The sequence below is a fragment of the Nannospalax galili genome, unplaced genomic scaffold, assembly GCF_000622305.1.
Source record: "Nannospalax galili isolate Female #2095 unplaced genomic scaffold, S.galili_v1.0 scaffold417, whole genome shotgun sequence".
NCBI lineage: Eukaryota > Metazoa > Chordata > Mammalia > Rodentia > Spalacidae > Nannospalax > Nannospalax galili.
Window position 1 is genome coordinate 4,593,973 of NW_008340785.1, and position 20,893 is coordinate 4,614,865.

Sequence of the window (20,893 nt, forward strand, 5' to 3'; positions counted from 1 at the left end):
ATTATTTTTCTGTTTTATTTTTTATAAAGTCCAAAATTATAGGTGCATTTAAAAAAAATTTTTTATTTTATTTTATGTGTATGAATGTATTGCCTGCATGTATGTAAGAGCACTCATGTTCTGCAATACCTGTAGAGGCCAAAAGAGGGTGACAGATCTCCTGGAACTGGAGTTATAGACAGTTGTTAGTCACGCCATGTGAATGTTGGGATTCAAACCCAGGTCTCCTGAAAGAGTAGCCAATGCTCTTTAACCATTGAGTCATCTCTCCAGGCCCCAAAATTATAGGTGTCTTTAAAACCAATTAACACAAACACATTAAGCTAACACATGCTTTAAACCAGAGATTTTGTACCTCTGATCAGTTATGCTGGGGTTGGAGAATGAATCTTCATTCTATTTATACTAATGTACACATTTGTAAGCTCTAAAAGGCTGATTAAAATGTAAAATTAGAATGTTAGGATGGTTTCCACCTTTGTTTAAATTCAACTTCTACTAGCATTTCTTATAATAATAAACATGAAGAATGGGGTTCTGGACACGACTTAGCACCCACCATAGTAAATGTCTTCATTCTATACATGAGAAAACAGGCGTGGGCAGACAGCACTGGGCTGCCTGCTGTCAGGGTGGGAGCAGAACCCAGATGTGGACTTCAAGGTTTCTAAGTGATGAGAATTGCTTAGAAAGTATCATTGGATAATTTCTATGCCAACATCTGGACCCAACCTGTTTTTAAAATATAAATTAATATTTCATCTTGAAAGAAGTCATGCTGCTTTATTTTTAAGCACGTGAATATCAGAAGAATAAACTTTGGGGGTTTGTGACTGTGTGATGGTTAATCTTGATTATCACCTTGATGTGACTTAGAATCACCATGTGAAAAAAACCTCTGGATTTATATATGAGGATGTGTCTAGCAGCATTTAACTTAGGAAGAAAGAGCCACCCTAAATGTGGACCAGTTACTTCACACTCCTGTTTTCATGCCTTTCCTACCATGATGAACTACACCCTCAAACTGTGAGCCAAAATAAATACTTTCTTCCTTCTGTAAGTTACTATGTCAGATATTTTGTCACAGCAATGAGAAAGTAACTGCTTTCATAATTAGAGAATAAATTAAAAAGTGTAAAGTCACATACCTTCTAAAGACTGCGAAGACCACCATTCCAGCCAGAAGAAGAGCAATGAAGATCACCAATGGGATAGCCACAGTTGTAACATTCATTCCTAGAGGAGATGGCCACCACGTTACAACATAAATGGCTCACAAGCAAAACTCTTGATCTAAAACCGTTTCATGCGCAGTGAAAATGAACACATGCTTGGCATTTAATGACATTGGAAATCAAAAGGAGAAAGTGTAAATGTCTAGCTAAGTCTCAGAAAATAAAATTGTCCCCAACCCCACAAAAGAGGCAGTTTTGAGGCTAGAAAGATGATTCAGGGGGCTGGAGAGATGGCTCAGTGCTTAAGAACACTGTTCTTGTAGAAGACCCGAGTTCGAATCCCAGTATCCACATGGCAGCTAACAACTGTCCATAACTCCAGTTCCGGGGGATCCGACAGCCTCTCTGTCCTCCGCGGGCATTGCATGTCACGGGTGCATTTACTTACATGCAGGCATAACACTCATATACATAAAATAAAAATAATAAATAAAATATTTTTAAAAATCTAACATGCTAGGTCCATGTTAGATTTAAAATCAGAACTGAGAGGAGCAGTTTATAGGGGGCTCAACCATCCAGAGACTATTACATAGGTAAAGGGAGGAAGCTGGGTTTTGTACCATGTCCAGCTATTTGGTTTTTGAAAGTGGGTCTCAAGCAGCTCAAGCTAGCTATGAATTTGTTACAAAGCTGAAGGTGACCTTGAATTCCTAATCCTTCAGCTTCTATTTCTCAAGTGCTGGGATTACAGGTGTGCAAACCATACCCAGCTTTGTATTTTTAAACCACAGAAGATCTGGTGCCCTATGACCTGAAAGAAAAAGAAGACTCCTGGCTTGGGCTGTAGCTCAGTGGTAGAGCACCCGACTAGCATACATAAGACCCAGTATTACAAAAAGAAAAAAAAAAAAACCAAAAGAAACCAAAAACTCATAAAATTCTTGAAACTATATAACCTGTGAGGTTTACAGAAATAAACAACCAACTTCTTAAGGAAAGCATGCTCCTTACCATTGGAGGTAAACAGAAAGCGCTTTTCAGACAGGGAACCACTGAAACGATAAAGAGAAACAAGAGGTGAGTTTTCTTAGATCCTGGAGACTAGTACAGGGCTGCATTGCAGGGTTCACAGAGCCTCCCATGGCCAGAAGCACAATCCTGTGGGTTTATCAGCATTTTATGGATCAGTTAACTCAGCAGCCTTCATAAATTCAAATTCATACAGGTGACAAAGGCTAGGAAATACGACCTTTCCTAATAATAAGTATTAACTCTACCAAATCGGTTTAACTATGACATTCTCATACATGTATACAATGTACTTTGATCATATTTGCAACCCATCACCCTCTCTCTATACTCTCAATGGCTTCCCAACCCATAAAGAATCTCCCTTCTAGTTTGCTGTTGTTTTGGAGATAGGGTCATGTTATGGAGCCCAAAGTTGTCTTAGAACTCACTGTGTAGCCTAGGCTACTTAAACTTGCCATAATCCTCCTACTTCAGCTTCCCTAATGCTGGGACTATGGGCATGTACCACCACACCCAGACAGTATATAATGTAGATTTTGCATATGAGAGAAGACGTGACACTTGTCTTCCCAAGTCTAGCGTATCTTGCTTAATGTGATGATTCCTGTTTGGTTCCACCCATTTTCCTGAAAAATGTCATAATTTCATTCTGAATAAAACTTCATTAAAAAAAAACTCGATTGCATATGTTTTCTTTATTCTTCCATCTGTTGAAGGGCATCTGGGATGACTCCATGTATTGGCAACTGTGCATGGTACAGCACTAAGCATGGATGAGCGGTATCTCTATGATATGTGGATATAAAGTCCTTTGTACATATACCCTGAAGTAGCACACCTGGGTTTTATGGCAGTTTTGTGTTTGGTTTTTTAAGGAATCATCATACTGGGATGAGGCTCCAGCTCTTGTGATCCTTCAAGAAGGTTGCATACTATTGGGAATAAAGCCTCTCCCTCAGATATTTCCATTCTCTTTCTCTCAGTTGCAGCCCTGGAAATGCAGCCCCCAAAGCTCACATCAAATACTGCAACCACGAGCACCTGCACTGGTCCTCACTGCCATGAAACACGAGTATTCACTTTGTCTTTGGGTTGTTAACTAGGGAGAGTAAACACAGAAAGGATGACTTTTGAAAATGAGGACATGAGGCTGGTGAGACAACTCAGTAGGTAACAGTGCTGCCACCAATCCTGATGCTCCCCAGGACCCACACAGTGAAAGGAGAGAATCCATTCCTGCAAGTTGTCCTCTGACCTCTACATTCATCCTGTGGCATGTGCACATGTGCATGTGTAGGAGTGCAGTGATCTCTCCTCTCTCTCTCTCTCTCTGTTTAAAAATGTAATAAAAAGAAGAAATTTAAAAGAAAAGACAACGAAGACGGGAGGGAAGCTCTGCTGCAGTGCTCTGCCTAGCTTTCCTCCATTATCAGCTAAATCTGTTCCTCCATTTTGCTCTATTAAACTAACTAAATGGGACCAGGTAGAGAACTCTAAAGGTAAATAAACCTCCTCTTTGAAAAACTACTGTCCTGAGGAAAGCAGGGCTCTGATGCATTCACACAGTGGGGCAACTGAATTCCATCAAGTTACAGGAATCAGGCGCCTCCCCCAGGGCTCCAGAGACAGACAGTCCAGAATCCCAGACGAACACAAAGGAAAGGCTTTCCCTTCTCGTAGTCAGAGCCTCCTCCTCTGGATGAGGTCAGTCTCTCTTCCTGATTCCATTCTGGTCTCTTCAAATCCAGGAAGTGGCCTGACCCCAGATGAATCCCAGAAGAGTCTGGATATTTACTTTAGGGACCCTTCTTCCTCAGCTGCTGTGCTTCCTTCTGTGCTTTTCCTGAACACCAAACAATCATGTGTGGGAACATAAGTTCAATGACCGCATGAACGCATGAACGACGGCTCCCCAACAGCAAAGCAACACAGATAAAAACAGCTGCTCCCTGAAGATTTGGGAATCGAAATGTGTGGAAGACACTATTCACATACAGTTGACTCCTTGTTCAGATCAGACCAAAAAGCAGAAGTCACAGGGCTAGGAGGAAGAAGGGAACTTAATTTAATTCTGGACTTTCTAGTCCCATCCAAAACAAGACAACTAGCTCAAATAACTCTATGTAATACATCACCAGTTCTCTTCCAACTTGCTAGTTATTTACATTTAGGAACTCTTTTTGGCATGGAAATTTAACTTCAAGTTACAAAAAAATTATATGTGTATCAAGGTCACTAGGTACACAGGTAATTGAGAAAATAAAATCTATTTTTATTCAATAGTTTCAATGTTTTTCTTCAAAATTAAAATAAGTCCAAGCAGTATAAAGTTTGTTATCTTATTTTCTTTTAAAAGTAGAATTTTGATATTTACAATCAAGGTAAAGGATTTGAACCCAAAGGTCGATTCTACATTCCTATGTTGAGACAGTAGCACCCAGAAAATCTAGGTTGAGAGTCTGGTACCTTCCTCAAATAGCACCCTAGCTTCAATAGAAGAAACCATCAAAGAACACACATATACACAAGAATCCTCAGAGGTCAAGATCAAATTGATGTATAAAGATTTTCAGTTCAGAGTATAAACAACCAGGTTTTTTGCTTGTTTATTTGTTTGTTTGTTTTGAGACAGGGTCTCACTATATAGCCCTAGCTGGCCTGAACTCTCTACGCAGACCAGGTCAGCCTAGAACTCACAGAGATCTGCTTGTCTCTGCCTTCTGAGTCCTGGGATTAAAGGTGTGTGCGACCACGTTGGCTATAAATAATAAGATTTATCATAAAGCAAGATGTAAAATTTAATGCTCCAAAGTTTGAGGGAAGTGTGTGTGTGTGTGTGTGTGTGTGTGTGTGTGTGTGTGTGTGTGTTGCACACTGAGGAGGGAATTCAGGGCCTTGGGAAGACAAAGGAGGAGTTCAAACCTGGCCTAACTAAACAGCATGCACCCTGTCCTCTCCTACCCACGTGCAGCATGTGCTCCATTCTCTCCCACCCACGTGCAGCCTGCACTCTGTCCACTCTTGTCTACATGCAGCATGCACTGTCCTCAGCGGACAGTCTTCTGTGTATTACATATAGCATGAATTGAATTGTCTGTGAAAGGCTTAGATTGGAATACTCTGACCAGTAACTACCTCTACCCAACTGTGAAATTGCTCTGCCCTTTCTGGCCATGAATGTGACATGCCACCTGCCACTCCAGCCTTTGACACTAATCTCCCCAAGCTTTGCTCCTGCATCATACCTGAAGCTGGCCTCTTTCAAGAAGGTGATCTAACCAATGTCTCCCCTAACTCCAGTTGCTATTTTTAAACCCCTCTCCCATGAGTCTGGGTCAAGACTCCAACCTGGAAATGGGTTTTAGACCCAGTTGTTACTTGTAACTTCTGAAGTTTTTTGTTTTTTTTTTTAAATATAGAATATATTTTCCTATGAAAACAACATTTATAGCCTGTGATCAGGATTTCAGTTTTACCCAAGCCTTTGTTAAGTCATAATAATATATTTAAATAGAAAAGTAGAAGGGAAAAATGAAACACTGTCCTGTAACCTTCTCAAAGGACTCACTATACCTATGTTGACTAACTTGGGAACCTATCCATTACTCAAGATGTGGTTTTGGTACTCTTGGATTTGGGGGGTGGGGGTTGGTTTCTGAGCCAGGATCTTGGTATGCAGCCCAAGCTGGCCTGTAATTTATAATCCTTCTGTCTCAGCTTCCTGCGTACTGGGATTACAGGCATTAAACACTATACCTGATTGTAATGGAATTCTTACTAGATAAGACAGTCCACAATCTATCGTGAGGATGTAAAACACAATCTTGATCTTTCTGTGCAAGAGAGGACTGGGGTGCTGGGGTGTGATTCAGTTGGTAGAGTACTTGTCTATCACGCACAAAGCCCTGGGTTCTATTCCTCAGCACTGAATAACTGGACGCACACCTGTAATCCCAGAATTGGAGAGGAAGAAGCAAAAGGCTGAAGTCTTCAAAGTCAGAAAAAAATAACAAAACAGAGGGGACTAGGGCAAAATGGTGAGGCTAGAGGACTTCACATGATGGGTGAGTAGAGGAAGACACAAGTCTTGATTCATTTTCCCACTTGTGGGTTCCTGAGTACTACAGCTTCTGTCTTGTCACTGATCCTTGGGACCAGAACTGTGTGGACATTGGTTCACAAGACAGTCACAGTAAAGGAAGACATTTTCAAGGATAGACAGAAAACAAGAGAATGAGAGAGAGAGAGAGAGAGAGAGAGAGAGAGAGAGAGAGAGAGAGAGATCTGGAAGCTCAAGGAACACATCTCCCTTACTGTCCATCTGAAGAAAGCCTCCTTCTTGACCACTTCTAGCTGCCCGTTCATGTGTGTGGGCACCTGCACCACAGAGCAGCTTCATTCACGTCTATACAACTCTAAGTGTCTACTTTCTAAACTCTGAGGAAATGTGAATGTAAAAGCTTAGGTTGAAATGTCTGAAGCAAACTGAGAAGCTAGCAACATTAACATGAGCCCTATATTTTTACTGCCCCTTTTCAACTCTTCTTCTTCCTCAAGAGACTGTCTCCAGGAATCTTTGTGGGAGAAGCTCAGTGGTTCTACGAGTGTTTATTACAATTTCCTGTCCCTTTAGTAGTAGGTAAAGTTGTAGATAACTCAAAAGGAATAAGTGTTTATTCTCTCCCATTCCTGGGAGTGGAACCGCTTCTCCACACTGGGATTTCAGCTGTGTGTCATTTTAATTTACATGCCAGCATAAGCAGGAAGTTTTTTTTATTGCTACATTTTTCTGTCCACGGAGTCCATGAATGCTGCTGAGACTCTCACACCTATTGTTCCCAGCTGACTACCACCTGGTAGTCCTCTCTGCAGTCCTTTCAAAACTGTGAGCTGATTAATTTCAGCCTCAGGGCTTTCTCCTCTCAGAATGCAAGGCAAAGTACTTACTGCCTTGAGAGCACACCGTTGGCCAGGATTCCTTCGTAGTGACTTATCCCTTTGCTCTGAAGTACGTTGATCTGGCCACCCAGCTCATCTGTGATTATCCCCGCATGAATGGCAGCTTTGCACAATAAAGAGGTCTGAAACAGAGCAACATCATCATTCAGAGCTTCCAGAAGATCACATTTAAGATACTGCTGGAGTTTTCTATTTTTGTTCACCTATTAATTTACAATAGTTGTCTCCGTCCCTATGAATGGCATCTCTCAGTGACCATGCCCTTATGGAGTCACCTCCTGCCTGCAATCTGAACTGAGCCAAATAGCTTGGCTTGTTCTGTTGCAAATAATGTAGCCCTGCCAGCTGCTATGTATGCTAGTGAAACCACTACAGACGTCTGCTCCAGCTGATCTGCCATATGAGGCAACCACCTAGGAGCGGTTTCAGACTAACTGAGCTGAACAACTCATGGGTCCAATCTGCTCACCACAGGCTCACCAGAAAATAAAACGGCAGTTATTTCAAGCCACTCAGTTTTGGGTGGCTTGCTAAGCACAAAAAGATAAAATGGACCTATTCTCTTGGGCTTGGTTTACCACATACATGTATTCGGTGTTGAGAAGGTGAACCTTCTGTACCATAGCTTTATTTGTTAATTCAGTGATTTAGGAAGGCATCAAAACCAGGATGGTTAATAGCCACTAAACAGAACAGAAAACACTGGGCTGAGGAAAATGGCTCAGTGGGAAAAGCACTTGCTATTAAGTACGAGGACATTTAGACCCTGAGAACTGATGTAAAGTCAGGCACAGTAACACAAGGCTATAATCCCAGTGTTCTTGGTGAGATGGGAAAGGAGACTCCAGGGAGGCAGAGACAAGAGAATCTCTGGAAGCTTGAAGGCTAGCTAGCCTGGTGTACTCAGCAGCAAAGAAGAGAGACTTAGAAAGCAAGGACAGACACGACACCTAAGGTTGTCCTTTGACCTCCACAGGTGTGCTCTGGCATATGCATGCCCAAAATCACACATATATACCCAGACTTATTTACTATTTACTTTATCTATCTATCTATCTATCTATCTATCTATCTATCTATCTATCTATCTATCATCTATCTAATCTGTCATCTATCTATCTGTCATCTATCATCATCTATTTAATGTATATGAGTGTTTTACCTGCATGTAAGCGCACCATATACATGAAACAAAGCCCAGGGAGGCCAGAAGAGGGTGTTTGATTCCCTGGAACTGGGGTGACAGCCAGTGGTTAGGTGTTGTATGGGTGTTGGGAACTGAACCCCAGTACTCTGAAAGAGCAGTCAGTGCTCTTAACTGCTGAGTCATTTCTCCAGTCCCCAACCCCCCTCAGATTTAAAAACGGGGCGGTATGGTGGCAGTAAGGTGACTCAGCAAGTAAAGGCTCTTCCCACCAAGTCTGACAATCTGAGGTCAATCTCCAGGACCCACATGGTGGAAAGAGAGAACCAACCCCCATAAGTTGTTCTCTGACTGTTCACACTCCACACCCATGCCTTGGTATGTGTAGACCCCTCCATAATAAATGTATAAATGTAATAAAAAAATTTTAAAGGGATGGGACTATAGTACAGAGGTAGACAGCTTGCCTAGTATGTGTGAGGCCTAAGTTCAATTCCCAGTCCTGCAAACAAATTAAAAATAAAATTTTTAAAAAGATAATGTTCTTCAGTAAAAATGCAGCTTGCATTTTTTAATCTTTCCTAATCCTACCTTTCATTAAAAAGCTTTCTTTGCTGGGCGTGGTGGCACATGCCTTTAGTCCAAACACTCAGGAGGCAGAGGCTGCTGGATGACTGCAAGTTCAAGGCCAGCCTGGTCTACATAGTGAGTTCAGGTCTGCTGGGACTACAGGAAGACCCTGTCTCAAGAAGACAAAAAATAAAATAAAATAATAAAATAAAATAAAATAAAGAGCTTTCTTCATGGTCGTGCATGCCCACCATCCTAGTGTTTGGAAAGTGGAGGTAGGCAGATCAGGAGTTCAAGGCCAACCTTAGCTATATATCCAGTTGAGGCCAGCCTGGGCTATATAAAAACCTTTATCAAAAAACTTTTTTAAAAAATGCTTTTGGGGTTGGAAAGATGGATCAGCAGTTAAGAGCACTGGCTGCTGTTACAGAGGACCTGGGTTTGATTCCCAGCGCCCACATGGCGGCTAACAACCATTTGTAACTGCAGTTCCAGGGGATCAGATGCCCTCTTCTGACCTCCACGGGCATTTCACCACATGGGTGGTGCACTTACCTACTTGCAGGCAATACACTCATACACATAAAATAAAAATAATATTTTTAAAAAGTACTTTCTTGGCTAGGGATGTAGCTCAGTAGTGGAGAGCTGGCTTAGTATGCTCAAGTTGTGGGTATCTTGGCTCTGCCTCTAACTGCACTAGACATGCTGGAGTCACTTCTCTGCTCTAGATGTGTCTTCCCAAGTCAACTGGACAATGTCAAGGCTAGACTAGATCTTGTGGTCTCTACTCTGAATGTTGGCCACCTTGTGATTCTAAGGGCACCCAATGTATTCTTTGTCAAGTCCACACAGAGCTGTCTCCTTCCCTGTTCCCTGGGATCAAATCAGCCTAGTCTACTGGGCAGCTATTGCCATTGTGTCAGATCATGTCTTCTCCAGGATTCTGCCTGGGGATGGGATGGCTATCAGTGGTCCTGGCATGTCCTAGAGTCTTCTTAGCTGCAAGGGGACAGACTAGAGGTCACCCAGTACCTACCTGGATCATTGGCCAAGAAATAATATTACCCTCCCACATATACAAGATTGAAAGAATTCAATGGCAGTGACTCTTTAAGGAAGCTATTTAACCTTGTAGCAACATTTTCCCATAATATTTAATGTAAACCATAGGATACAACACTAAGATACAACACTGCCAGATATGTCTGTTAAATAATCACGGTTAAAATGATCAGCCTTGGGCTGGAGAGATAGCTCAGCAGTTAAGAACACTGACTGTTCTTGCAGAAGACCCGGGTTCAAATCCCAGCACCCATATGGCAGCTAACAACTGTCTGTAACTCCAGTTCCAGGGGATCCAACAGTCTCTTCTGACCTCTGCCGGTATTGCACGACACGGGTGCACTTACCTACATGCAGGCAGTATACACATACACATAAAATAAAAATAATAAATAAAAAAAATAATCAGCCTTTTCCAGGATTATTTCCTTTAAAAACAAAATGCTTCCTTATCCATCCAACTTAAACAGAACTGATGCTTATTTTAAGTGGCTTCTTGTGCTATCAAGTTTTAAAATTCATCTTCATTAAAAATGATTTTTAGTTTATTTTGTTTTGACACAGGGTTTCCCTGTAGTCCCAGCTGGCCTGTAGACCAGGCTAAACTTGATGTCACAGAGATCCACCTGCCTCTGCCTCCTGAGTGCTAGGATTAAAGGTGTCTGCCACCATACCTGGCTAAGTCTGATTTTTAAAAAAAATTCCCCTTTGAACATCTAATATTTTGATTTTGTGGTTAGTTTTGAAGTCAAATGTAAATACAGGCAAACCACACCACTGGTCTATGTTAATTACTGATATGCCTCAAACAAAATTCTTTAACTAAACTGGAATAATGGTGTAATAATAGTTTTTGGGGGAAAGGAAATGCAAAGACCACCAAGGAGAACACATACATACACGGCTCTGGCTCTTGTAGATGCAGGGCATCAGCAGCACAAAAGCACACTATGCCACAAAAAAATAGCCAAACACAACAGAATGAGGTAAGACTGGCAGGAATTCCCAAGCAATCATCAGATCATCCCAGTACCCAGCACCGCAGCATTTTCTTAAATCTTCTTTTAGGAAAAACCATCTGATTCTGAAAAGTACTGACAACACTTTAAAGGACATTTAATATAAAAGTAAACATTTTAGGGGCTGGAGAGATGGTTCAGAGGTTAACAATGCTTCCTGCTCTAGCAGAGGACCCGTATTTGCTTCTCAGCACCCACAGTTGTCTGTAATTCAAATTCCAGGGGATCTGAAGTCTTTTGGGGAGCTCTACAGGTACCTGCACATATATGTGAATACACACAAATAGACACACATTTAAAGTTTTCTTAAATTTTAAAAAAGGTAAACATTTAGGCTAATCCTGGGTGTCAACTTGATTGGACCTGGGATTAACTGAAATGAAAGAGATCTTCTTGATTGGATCGTCTAAAGCTGGAAGACACACCCTAAATGTGGGTGTTACCTTCTGATGGCAGCCTGTATAAAAGGCCATGGCAGAGGAGAACGCCTGGCTTCTTGCTGCTTGCCTTCTCTCTCGCTGGTGAGTTTGTCTTGCTGCTGTAGACTGAAGACTAGCTGATCTTTTGGAATTTGTCAGACCTTCAGCACCAGATCAGGACTACTGAGACATCCAGCCTTGTGGACTGAGCGACTACGGATTCTCAGCCTCTCCAGTGCGGTGCAGCCATTGTTGGACTAGTCAGATATATATTCATTCTATCGGTTCTGTTTCTTTAGAGAACCCTGACTAATACAAGATTTTACTTAATAAAACATGAACCAAAAAAATTAAGGTGCAATAAACATGTTTTAAAATGTTGGTCAAATAATGGCAAGATGGTAAGTTATCAAATATATTCCAGAGTCACAAATGCCTGTAACGTGAGCTCTAGGGTGGCTGAGGCAGGAGGATTTCAAGTTAAAGGCCAGCCTGGGCTATACAGGGAATTCAGCATCAGCCTGAGGTATATGATGAAACACTATCTTGAAAAAGCAAACAAAATAAAATGAATTCCACCTGTCCTGTGCATTGTTCTGTGTGCTACCATCTTCATTCTTACCACATTAGTAACATTTTCTCTATGAAAGTAATTTTCATTCATTAAGAACTTCTGGGAACTATGAAAAACATTAAAGTCACTCTATTGTCACTGTTCAGAAACACCATTATTGTGTATTTCCCTCTGTGTGTGTGTGTGTGTGTGTGTGCGTGTGTGTGTGTGTGCACAAGGCCTAGTTTCTTCCTTTCTCTGCCTAAACCAGAAGCATATTTGATGAACTGCCATTTTATTGTCTAGTATTTCTTCAACATTTTTGAGAACACAGAATTAGTTAAATAAATGAATGAAGGGCCAGTGAGATGGCTCAGCAGGTAAAGGCGGCTCCTGCCAAGCCTGGAAACCTGAGTTTGAGCCCTGGGACCCACATGATGGAAGGAGAGAATGGACTCCCCCAAGTTGTCCTCTGACCTCCACATGTGTGCTATGACACATTTATGCTCCCCCAAACACAACAAATAATCATCATAATAAGTTATTTAGGTGATGTGTTCTACTGAAAGCTGAAAAGCTGCCTGAAACACACCTGCTCTGAGGCAGGTGAGGCAGATTGTAAAGAGAGGTCACAGTGCTCTGTGGCACTGAGAACAGACATAACACAGGTGCCTGAAGTGTCAGACAAGGAGACACAACTCAGAATATTAAGAGTTCACAAAGACCTTTCAAAGTTTCCTACTCACAGCTCTCTGTCCTCACCCCACCAAAACCTCCCCCCACCACAGAACCAATCATCAACAAATGCTTTTTTTTTTTTTTTTCGTCTTTTTGAGACAGGGTCTCCCTGTAGCCCCAGCTGTCCTGGAACTCACTATGTAGACCAGGCTAGCCTTGAACTCACAGAGATCCACCTGCCTCTGCCTCCTGAGTACTGGGATTAAAGGCATGCGCTACCACGCCTGGCAACAAATGCTTTTAACATCTACACATTTTTCCTGACATCCTATTCCATTTTACACTATCCAGTTATTCCTTATACACAGCTGAAATTGGCTTCTCTGCAATGTTTATTCACTGATCCTAGTGCTGCCTTTTGTCTGTGTGTCTTAGAGCCACACAGAGTGAACTGATATCTTTTCTGTAATATTACTTTAAAACAACATATTCTTAGTCAGGTGTGGTGGTGCATTCCTGAAAACCCAGCACCTGAGACGTGGAGGTAGGATCAGGAACTCAAGGCTACTTCAATGACTCATAGTAATTAGTTTTCCAGATTCTGTTTTCTTGAGGTACAGGATATGCTTTGGTTTTGCAAGGACCCTTCCAGAAATGACGTGTAAAGCCATGTTACACTGAATGTATTTCCTAAGAGGAAGCTGCCATGGAGCAGACTCTAAGATAACCACCAGGGTCCCTGCCTTGAAGAATTCCCCCTTGTAGAATTCCCTGAGGATGGGCGGAAGTTATGACTTTCTTCTATTAATAACTCATAGAATGTAGCAAAGAGGTAGGACATCATTCTCTTTCTACTGTATTCAGTCTGACTAGGAGACTCCTTTGCTACTGATTCTCCCTTGTTGGCTATGAGGAAGTGTGCAGCCATGTTGGGAAGGCACACAGCCAGAATGAAGGCAGCTCCAGCCAAAATCCAAGAAGAACTGAGGCCTTCAGTCCAATGACCCTCAATTACTTGAATATTTTCCAAACCACATGATTAGAAGTTTATCTGTTACCAAATGAGCCTCAGAGTGGCTGCATTGTTATGAGACCTTGTTAAACCATGCTCAGGGCTCCAAATCCAGAGAAAATGAGAGACAAGGCAGGGAAGATGGGTCAACAGGTAAAGTGCTTGCCATGCAAGCCTGATGACCTGGGTTTGATTCCCAGATTCCACCATGGAAAGAGAGAACTCCCCAAAGTAGTATTTTGGCTTCCATATGCACACTGCGGCACATGTGCACCTTCATGCTGGCAAGATAGTTCAGCAGGTAAAAATGCTAGTTGCCAAGCCTGAAAACCTGAGATCAATCCCCAAAACCCACATGGTAGAAGGAGAGAATTGACTCCCAAAGTTATGTGCTCTAACCTTCAGACATAAGCAATGGCGCATGCGTGGACATACACACACACACACGCACAAAATAAAATGTAACAATGAGGGGCAGTGAGATGGTTCAGTGGAAAGGTGTCTGCTACCAAGCCTGAGAACTGAATTCAATCCCCAGGATCTACATGGTAGAAGGAGAGAACCTATTCCTGTAAGTTGTCCTCCGACCTCCCACATGTACACTATGATGTATACACACATATTCTCTCTCTCTCTCTCTCTCTCTCTCTCTCTCTCTCTCTCTCTCTCTCATACAAAAAATAAATAAATGCCCAAAATTTTTTAAAAAAGAAAATGAGGGACACTAGGCACTGTTTTCACTGTTTTCAAGATATGGTACATTATTATGTAATAAGTATCTAGCAGTCCTATATCAACATGAATATGAAAGGTACTAATCAGACTTCTTTGAAGAAATTAGCTTTCAAAATATGAGTTTTCTGTGCAAATGGAGCTAAACCAGTCAATGACTGGCCAATAGAAATGCTACTTGCTTGCACCTGCTGACAGTACTTAGACCCACCATGTAGGAGGAAACCATTTGCTTTCACCCATTCTGACAATCCTGGCAGGAGGAACCGAGACAAATACAGAAAGCATGAAAAACGATGTCTCTTATTGTACATAATTCCTATATCTCTGCACAGAACAGGAAAACAATAAATAAAAGCCTTCCACCACTAGGGAAGAAACTCCACTTCAACGTTTTATTTCTCCTAGTTAATTCCTTATAATCATTTAGGAATAGCTTTGCTATGTAAATTTTCAAACTAAAGCAGTTTAAACCATTTCAAGAGTCAAATTAGGGGTCCTACATGCTTGAAAAAAGAATTTTTAAAAAAGGAAAAAAGTCAAATAATAGGTCAGATGGATAGCCTGTGTCAAATTTATAAATAAAGGCAATACAGGGAAGAGGAAACAAAGAAAAATAACACAATTTATTTCAGAACCAGGATGTACTAAAAGAAAACAAAAACAAAAACAAAAAAGAAAACAAAATCAAGTCAAATGTTTTCTCTACTGCCAGAGGTGAGTTTTCAGTCTCTCCAGTGGCTAAAGGCCACTCCTGTATGCATGAAGACACACATTGTAATTTTTTCCCAACATTATATAGATATTCACATTTTTAATAAACCAAACAATTCCAAAAAGTCAAGTGTAGGCTAGGTGTGGTGATGTACACCTTTAACCTCACTACTCAGGAGGCAGAGACAGGCGGATCTCTGTGAGTTTGAGGTCAGCTTGGTCTACATAGCCATTTTCAGGCTAGCCAGGGCTACACAGTGAGACCCTGTTTTTAAAAAAAAATTTCAGATTTCCAGGATAGAAATCATAAATAGGAATAAATGGAGGGTTATGTGTTGGGAGATATGACAGCTTAGAAGAATGATCTTCTGGGAATTTATTTCTATCTGAGAACAACACATGCAATGTAGAGACTCTTAGCATAAAGACTGAGGGAGGGGTAGTAGCAAAGGAGAGTATGGCAGATGCTGTACTATGTGCAGACACACCAACATTCTGTGACGTGAAGTCATGTTCTTGGCTCTAGTACAGAAACCAATTCAAGTATCAAAAAACTAGGGTTGGTGAGACGGCTCAGTGGGTAAAGGTGCTTACTGCCTGACAGTGCAGGCTTAAAGACCTGAGTTCGAGTCCCAAGCCCACATAAAGGAGGAAGGAGAGGACTCACTCCAAAGTTGTCCTCTAACTCACACATGTGTGCTGTGGAACGTGTAACATATACATATCACACACACAAGCACACATGCACATACACACACCAATAATAAATAAAATTAAATTTAGAGAAAGAAATAAGAGCACAGCTTCTAAGTTCAAGCTCGTCAGGGCTACATAGTGAGACCCTACTGGGAGAAGGAAGGAGAAGAAAAGATGGTGGTGGGGAGATGGAAGGGGAGGGAAGGAGAGGGGGGAGGGTGCCAATCTATGGCCTCTTGTAGAAATTGGATAGATGCTATATTTTGGATCTAAAGTGTCCCTCAAGGAACAAAGATTTGCTGCCTAGTCTGTGGCATTATCAGGGCATGCTGGAACTTTTTATGTGGAGCCTTGTGGGAAGAAGTTAGATTATCAGGAGTATGCCATTGAAAGGAACTGTGAAAGCCTTCTTTCTCTGTCTGCTTCTTAGCTGTCCTGAGGTGAGCAGCTTGCTCAACTAAGTGCTCCCTCCCCTATGAAACATTGCTTCATGACTGACCCAGCAGCAGCCAGGTCACTGACCATAACCTAAAACCTACAGAATGTGCCACAAAGCAAACCTTTACTCTTTTTAGGTAAACTTTTCTCAGGTGTTCACTATAGGAACAGAGAGCTGACCAGCAACGTGGAATAACACGTCTTAGGTGTTAAAAACATTTTCATCTTTTCATTTCCTTTGTACTCTTATTCAGAAACACTGGAAATAAGGAACACACGAAGAATTTTGGTTTTCACAGTTACTTCATTTCACTGTTTCAAGAAAAAGAAAAGGGTCCATCTGTATAGCATTTCATATCCAATTTCATTTGACTTTGCAATGAATTCTGGTAAAGCAACCAACACTTACTCCTTTTGTTTTCTCTATCATTGCCCCCATCACTTACATCTCGGTAGCCATCTTTCACATTCCCAGAGATGTCTCCTGCCATGTCTTTACAACCAGCTGGGCAGAATTTGCTGGGGAAAAGGGAAAAAACAAAGAATTTATATTTTATTAAATAACACTGAAACAACAAAAAGTATTAAACTATACTTCAATCTAAAATTTTTTTTTCCCATAAAACAGGGAAGGACACCCTGCTTTAAAGACAAATGAGATAGCTGATTTATAAAAACACAAATTGATGTAAAATGCTACGCCTGAGATAAGCTTTACACAATGGCTATTTGCTTTATAAAAGGATTCACCATAAGCTGAATTAAATGTTTCTCTAATGTGCTTTAGTTTTAAGATGTCTAAGAAATATTTTTAAGAAATATTTTAAGAAAAATTTAAGCTATATAGTATAATCCTATCCTTATTAAAAGAAATGTTTAAAATATATAACAAATTATGTGTTATGGTATAAAAAGAAGACAAAAAGAAACACTCCTGGATTATCTTTCAGAAGAACTGTGAGGAACTTCCACTTTCTGTGTTCAGAAATTCTAACAGCTCCATTCTCTAAACCACCAACTCTCCTATAGAAACATGGGAACCACATGCTCAAATTTAAATATTCTAGTAGCTACACTAAAAAAAGGAAGAAGAAACAGGGAAATTTTATATATTTAACATAATACATCCAAATTCTATTAATTTCCAGACATCATAAACAACAGAAGCAGAACATACAATCTCTCTCAGATTCTTTATCTCTAGTTTCTTCAAATACCAGCATACGGAGGGTATGTTACATCTTTGAAAACACACAAATAATAAAGCCAACATATTACAAAAACACTGTCAGCTTTGAAGATGGATGCCCGTGTGCCCTTGTTTCTATATATACCACTTTATAGTGTTTACTCCTTTTATTTACAGAGTGTACCAGTCCAGACAGACTCCAAAATAGCTGCTGTTTTTCAATTCACTTCCTTTCAGTTTCTTAATGCTGACTTAGAAAATTGCACTATAATGACAACTAATTATCAAACAACCCAAATAAATGTTTCACAATTCTGTCTCTGAGACCTGTATGGCAGTAGTAATCAAGGAATGAGAAATAAAAATAACCTTCTGCAGGTTCATAATATTTTAGACAATTCCCTCAGAGCCAGATATGACCCTGAATTCAGAATGTTTAGGATTTCAGGAAAGTGAAATGGTGCTGATGGTGTGCACGACATAGGACCCCCATGGAGACTATACATCTATCAAAAGCGGTAAGAGCTCACATCAAATGCATGGATAGTCTTATTAACTGAAAGGCATAAAGGCTAAATAGCCTCATGCTAATCTAGTCTAATTTTGCTGTCAAATTAACTGAAGGTAACATTAGTCAGGTATCGTCACCTTATGAGAAACAGAGGGCTTTCAAAGCTTTCTGTATTCCAGAATTATGCGTGAGGGATTGTAGACCAGTAATAATGGTTGTCCTTATCTTTAAGCACTGCAAAATGGTTGGCCAACAGCTTAAATGATTTGTTATCAAAATGTTACATTGTAGGCTTCAGTGCATTCTCCTTCTCTGACCATCGATGACCAGAGGCCCTCTCACCAGGGCACTGAATAGTTATGGCTGGTAAAACTTTACTGTATGTTAACCCATCACTGTATACATGGGTTGAACAGTAACTTTACAAGGCAACATTTAATTATTACACATTTTGAGCTCCTCATTTTTCTCTGGTAGACTTAATAATAGCATTAGAATTGATTCTGCACATAAAATAAGCACATTCAGAATGTCTAGATGTCTGAGACAGTTAAGAACATAGGTTTTTAAACCCCACTCTCGGGGTGTACTTAGTGTAGCCCTGAGTAAGAGATTACTTAGCAGTCTTGTGTCTCATTTTCAGGATATAACAGAAACAATTGTGTGGATATGTTGGAGCACCATAAGAGCTACTTATGTTCAAAGTGCAGGAAACTGTGGCTGCCACTAAGCACTCTAAAGTTAGTTTTGTTACTGCTGTTGGCAGAGACCTCTAGACAGTGGTTCTGAGTTGGGAGCGCTTTTGTCCACCAGAAGACTTCAGGCATTGTCTAGAGACCTTCTTGGTTATCACAACTGGCATGCAGATGGTAGAAGCCAGGGAAGCTAAGCATCTGACGCCCATGAGAGCCCTACAGAGCCCCAAACAGCATAGGCTGGGAATCCCGCTCTAGAACATCTCACTTCATTAATAAGTAAATGTACATCGAAGAATTTAAGTAGATTTTCCAGTTAAAGTAAAGCTGGAATAACAATCCCCATGTTCTTATTATTAGCAGGATTTTCTTTAGGGTAAGATGAAATGAACCCTCATCATCTTCTCTCCCCTATGACTTATATATTTCACTCCCAAATACTATCTAGGAAGAAAAAAAGTATGCTCTAGACTCAAATGTGACTTATTGGTAACATAAAGAACTGAGGGGTCAGCAAACTATAGACCAAAACCAATTTGCTGCTTGCTGTTTCTTTCTAATGAAATTTCATATAGCCCAGGCTGGCTTCTAACGCGCTGTGGAACCTCTTATCGCCAGCTTATGAGTGGCTGGATTACAGATGTGCACCACAATGCCCAGTTAATATGATACTAGAGAGAAAACTTGGACTTTGTACATGCTATACAAGCAATTTACCAAGTGGGGCACAGCCCCACCCTGCTTTTTATTTTTTTTCAAAGATGTTATCTTTAATTATATGTGCATGTGTGTATCTGTGTTTGGGTGTATACACATGAGTGCAGGTGCCCATGGAGGGCAGAAGAAAGCAGAGAATCCTCTGGAGCTGTAGTTATAGGCAGTTTTGAACTGCTTGACACGGGTACTTGTAACTGAACTCAGATCTCCTGCAAGAGCAGTATGTGCTCTTAACCACTAAGCCATATCTCTACCCCTGCTTGTTTTCATAAATGAATTTTTACTATAACATTGACACATTTGTTTTCATATTATCTACTTTTGCTTTTAAAAAAGATTTTATTTTTATTTATTGATTTATTGATTTATTTTAATTTGATGTGTATGCGTGTATTGCCTCCATGTAGGTAAGTGCACCTGTGTCATGCAGTGCCCACGGAGGACAAAAGAGGCTGTTGGATTCCCCTGGAACTGGAGTTACAGACGGTTGTTAGCTGCCATGTGGGTGCTAGGATTCGAACCCGGGTCTTCTACAAGAACAGCCAGTGTTCTTAACCGCTGAGCCATCTCTCCAGCCCAAGAATTGCCAATTCCAGCAACCACCTCCTATGGAGACTTGTTAATGATTACTTTTTAATATATTTTTATTTATTGCTTTTATTTTATGTGTATGAGTACATTGCTTGCATGTATGTGAGTGTACCCATGTCAGGCAATGCCGCAGAGGTCAGGAGAGGGCATCGGATTTCCCTGGAACTGGAGTTAAGGACAGTTCATAGATGCCATGTGGGTGCTGGGAATCAAACCCGGGTCCTCTGCAAGAGCAGTCAGTGCTCTTTACCACTGAGCCATCTCTCCAGCCCCCTTATTTTTAATTTAAACTATTTTATTTATATACTATATAATATATATATTTATAAATATTTATTATTTTTATTTTATGTGTTTTACTGAATGTATGTAAGTGCACCTATGTTGTGCAATGCCTGAAGAGGTCAGAACAGGGCATTAGATTCCTCTGGAACTGGAGTTACAGACAGTTGTTATCCTCCATGTGGGTGCTGGGAATCAAACCTTAGTCCTCTGCAAGAGCAGCCAATTCTCCCAACTGCTGAGCCATCTCTCCAGCCCCCAAAGATTTTATTTTTAATTACATGTATGTGTACATGTCTGTGAGTATGTGCACCATGGAGGCCAGAGATATTGGATCTCACTGGAGCTGGAGTTACAGGAGATTATGAGACACCTGATGTGGGTGCTGGAAAATGAATTCAGGTCCTCTGTAAGAGCAGCACACATTTTAACTGCTGAGTCATCCCTCCAGCCTCTGTCTTTGCTTTTTTTTGCTACAACAACAGAAATTGTATATAACAATGCAATAGGAACTCATAGCCTACAAAACTTAAAATATTTATAATGCAACGCTTGACGAAAAGTTTGCTGACCTCTGTCTTTTGAAAAACCATCCCAAATATTCCTTATTGACACAACATGGATAGTTTAAAAACAATTTAAGTACAAATAGGAATTTTTATCTAGTTTCATATTAAGAACAAGGCATTTTACAAC

At 40.7% G+C, this 20,893-nt stretch overlaps 1 protein-coding gene across 3 annotated transcripts in view; it reads right to left on the reverse strand.

Annotated features, from left to right (window-relative positions):
• Nucleotides 1–20,893, reverse strand: part of Dcbld1 (discoidin, CUB and LCCL domain containing 1) — a 96,082-nt gene that overhangs the window by 20,562 nt on the left and 54,627 nt on the right. For all 3 annotated transcript variants that reach the window (XM_029564812.1, XM_029564810.1, XM_029564811.1), the window contains exons 5-8: nucleotides 16,659–16,731; nucleotides 7,161–7,294; nucleotides 2,193–2,233; nucleotides 1,152–1,239 (exon numbers count right to left, since the gene is read on the reverse strand). In XM_029564812.1, coding sequence (XP_029420672.1) covers nucleotides 1,152–1,239; nucleotides 2,193–2,233; nucleotides 7,161–7,294; nucleotides 16,659–16,731 — 336 coding nt within the window. The remainder of the gene's footprint in view (nucleotides 1–1,151; nucleotides 1,240–2,192; nucleotides 2,234–7,160; nucleotides 7,295–16,658; nucleotides 16,732–20,893) is intronic.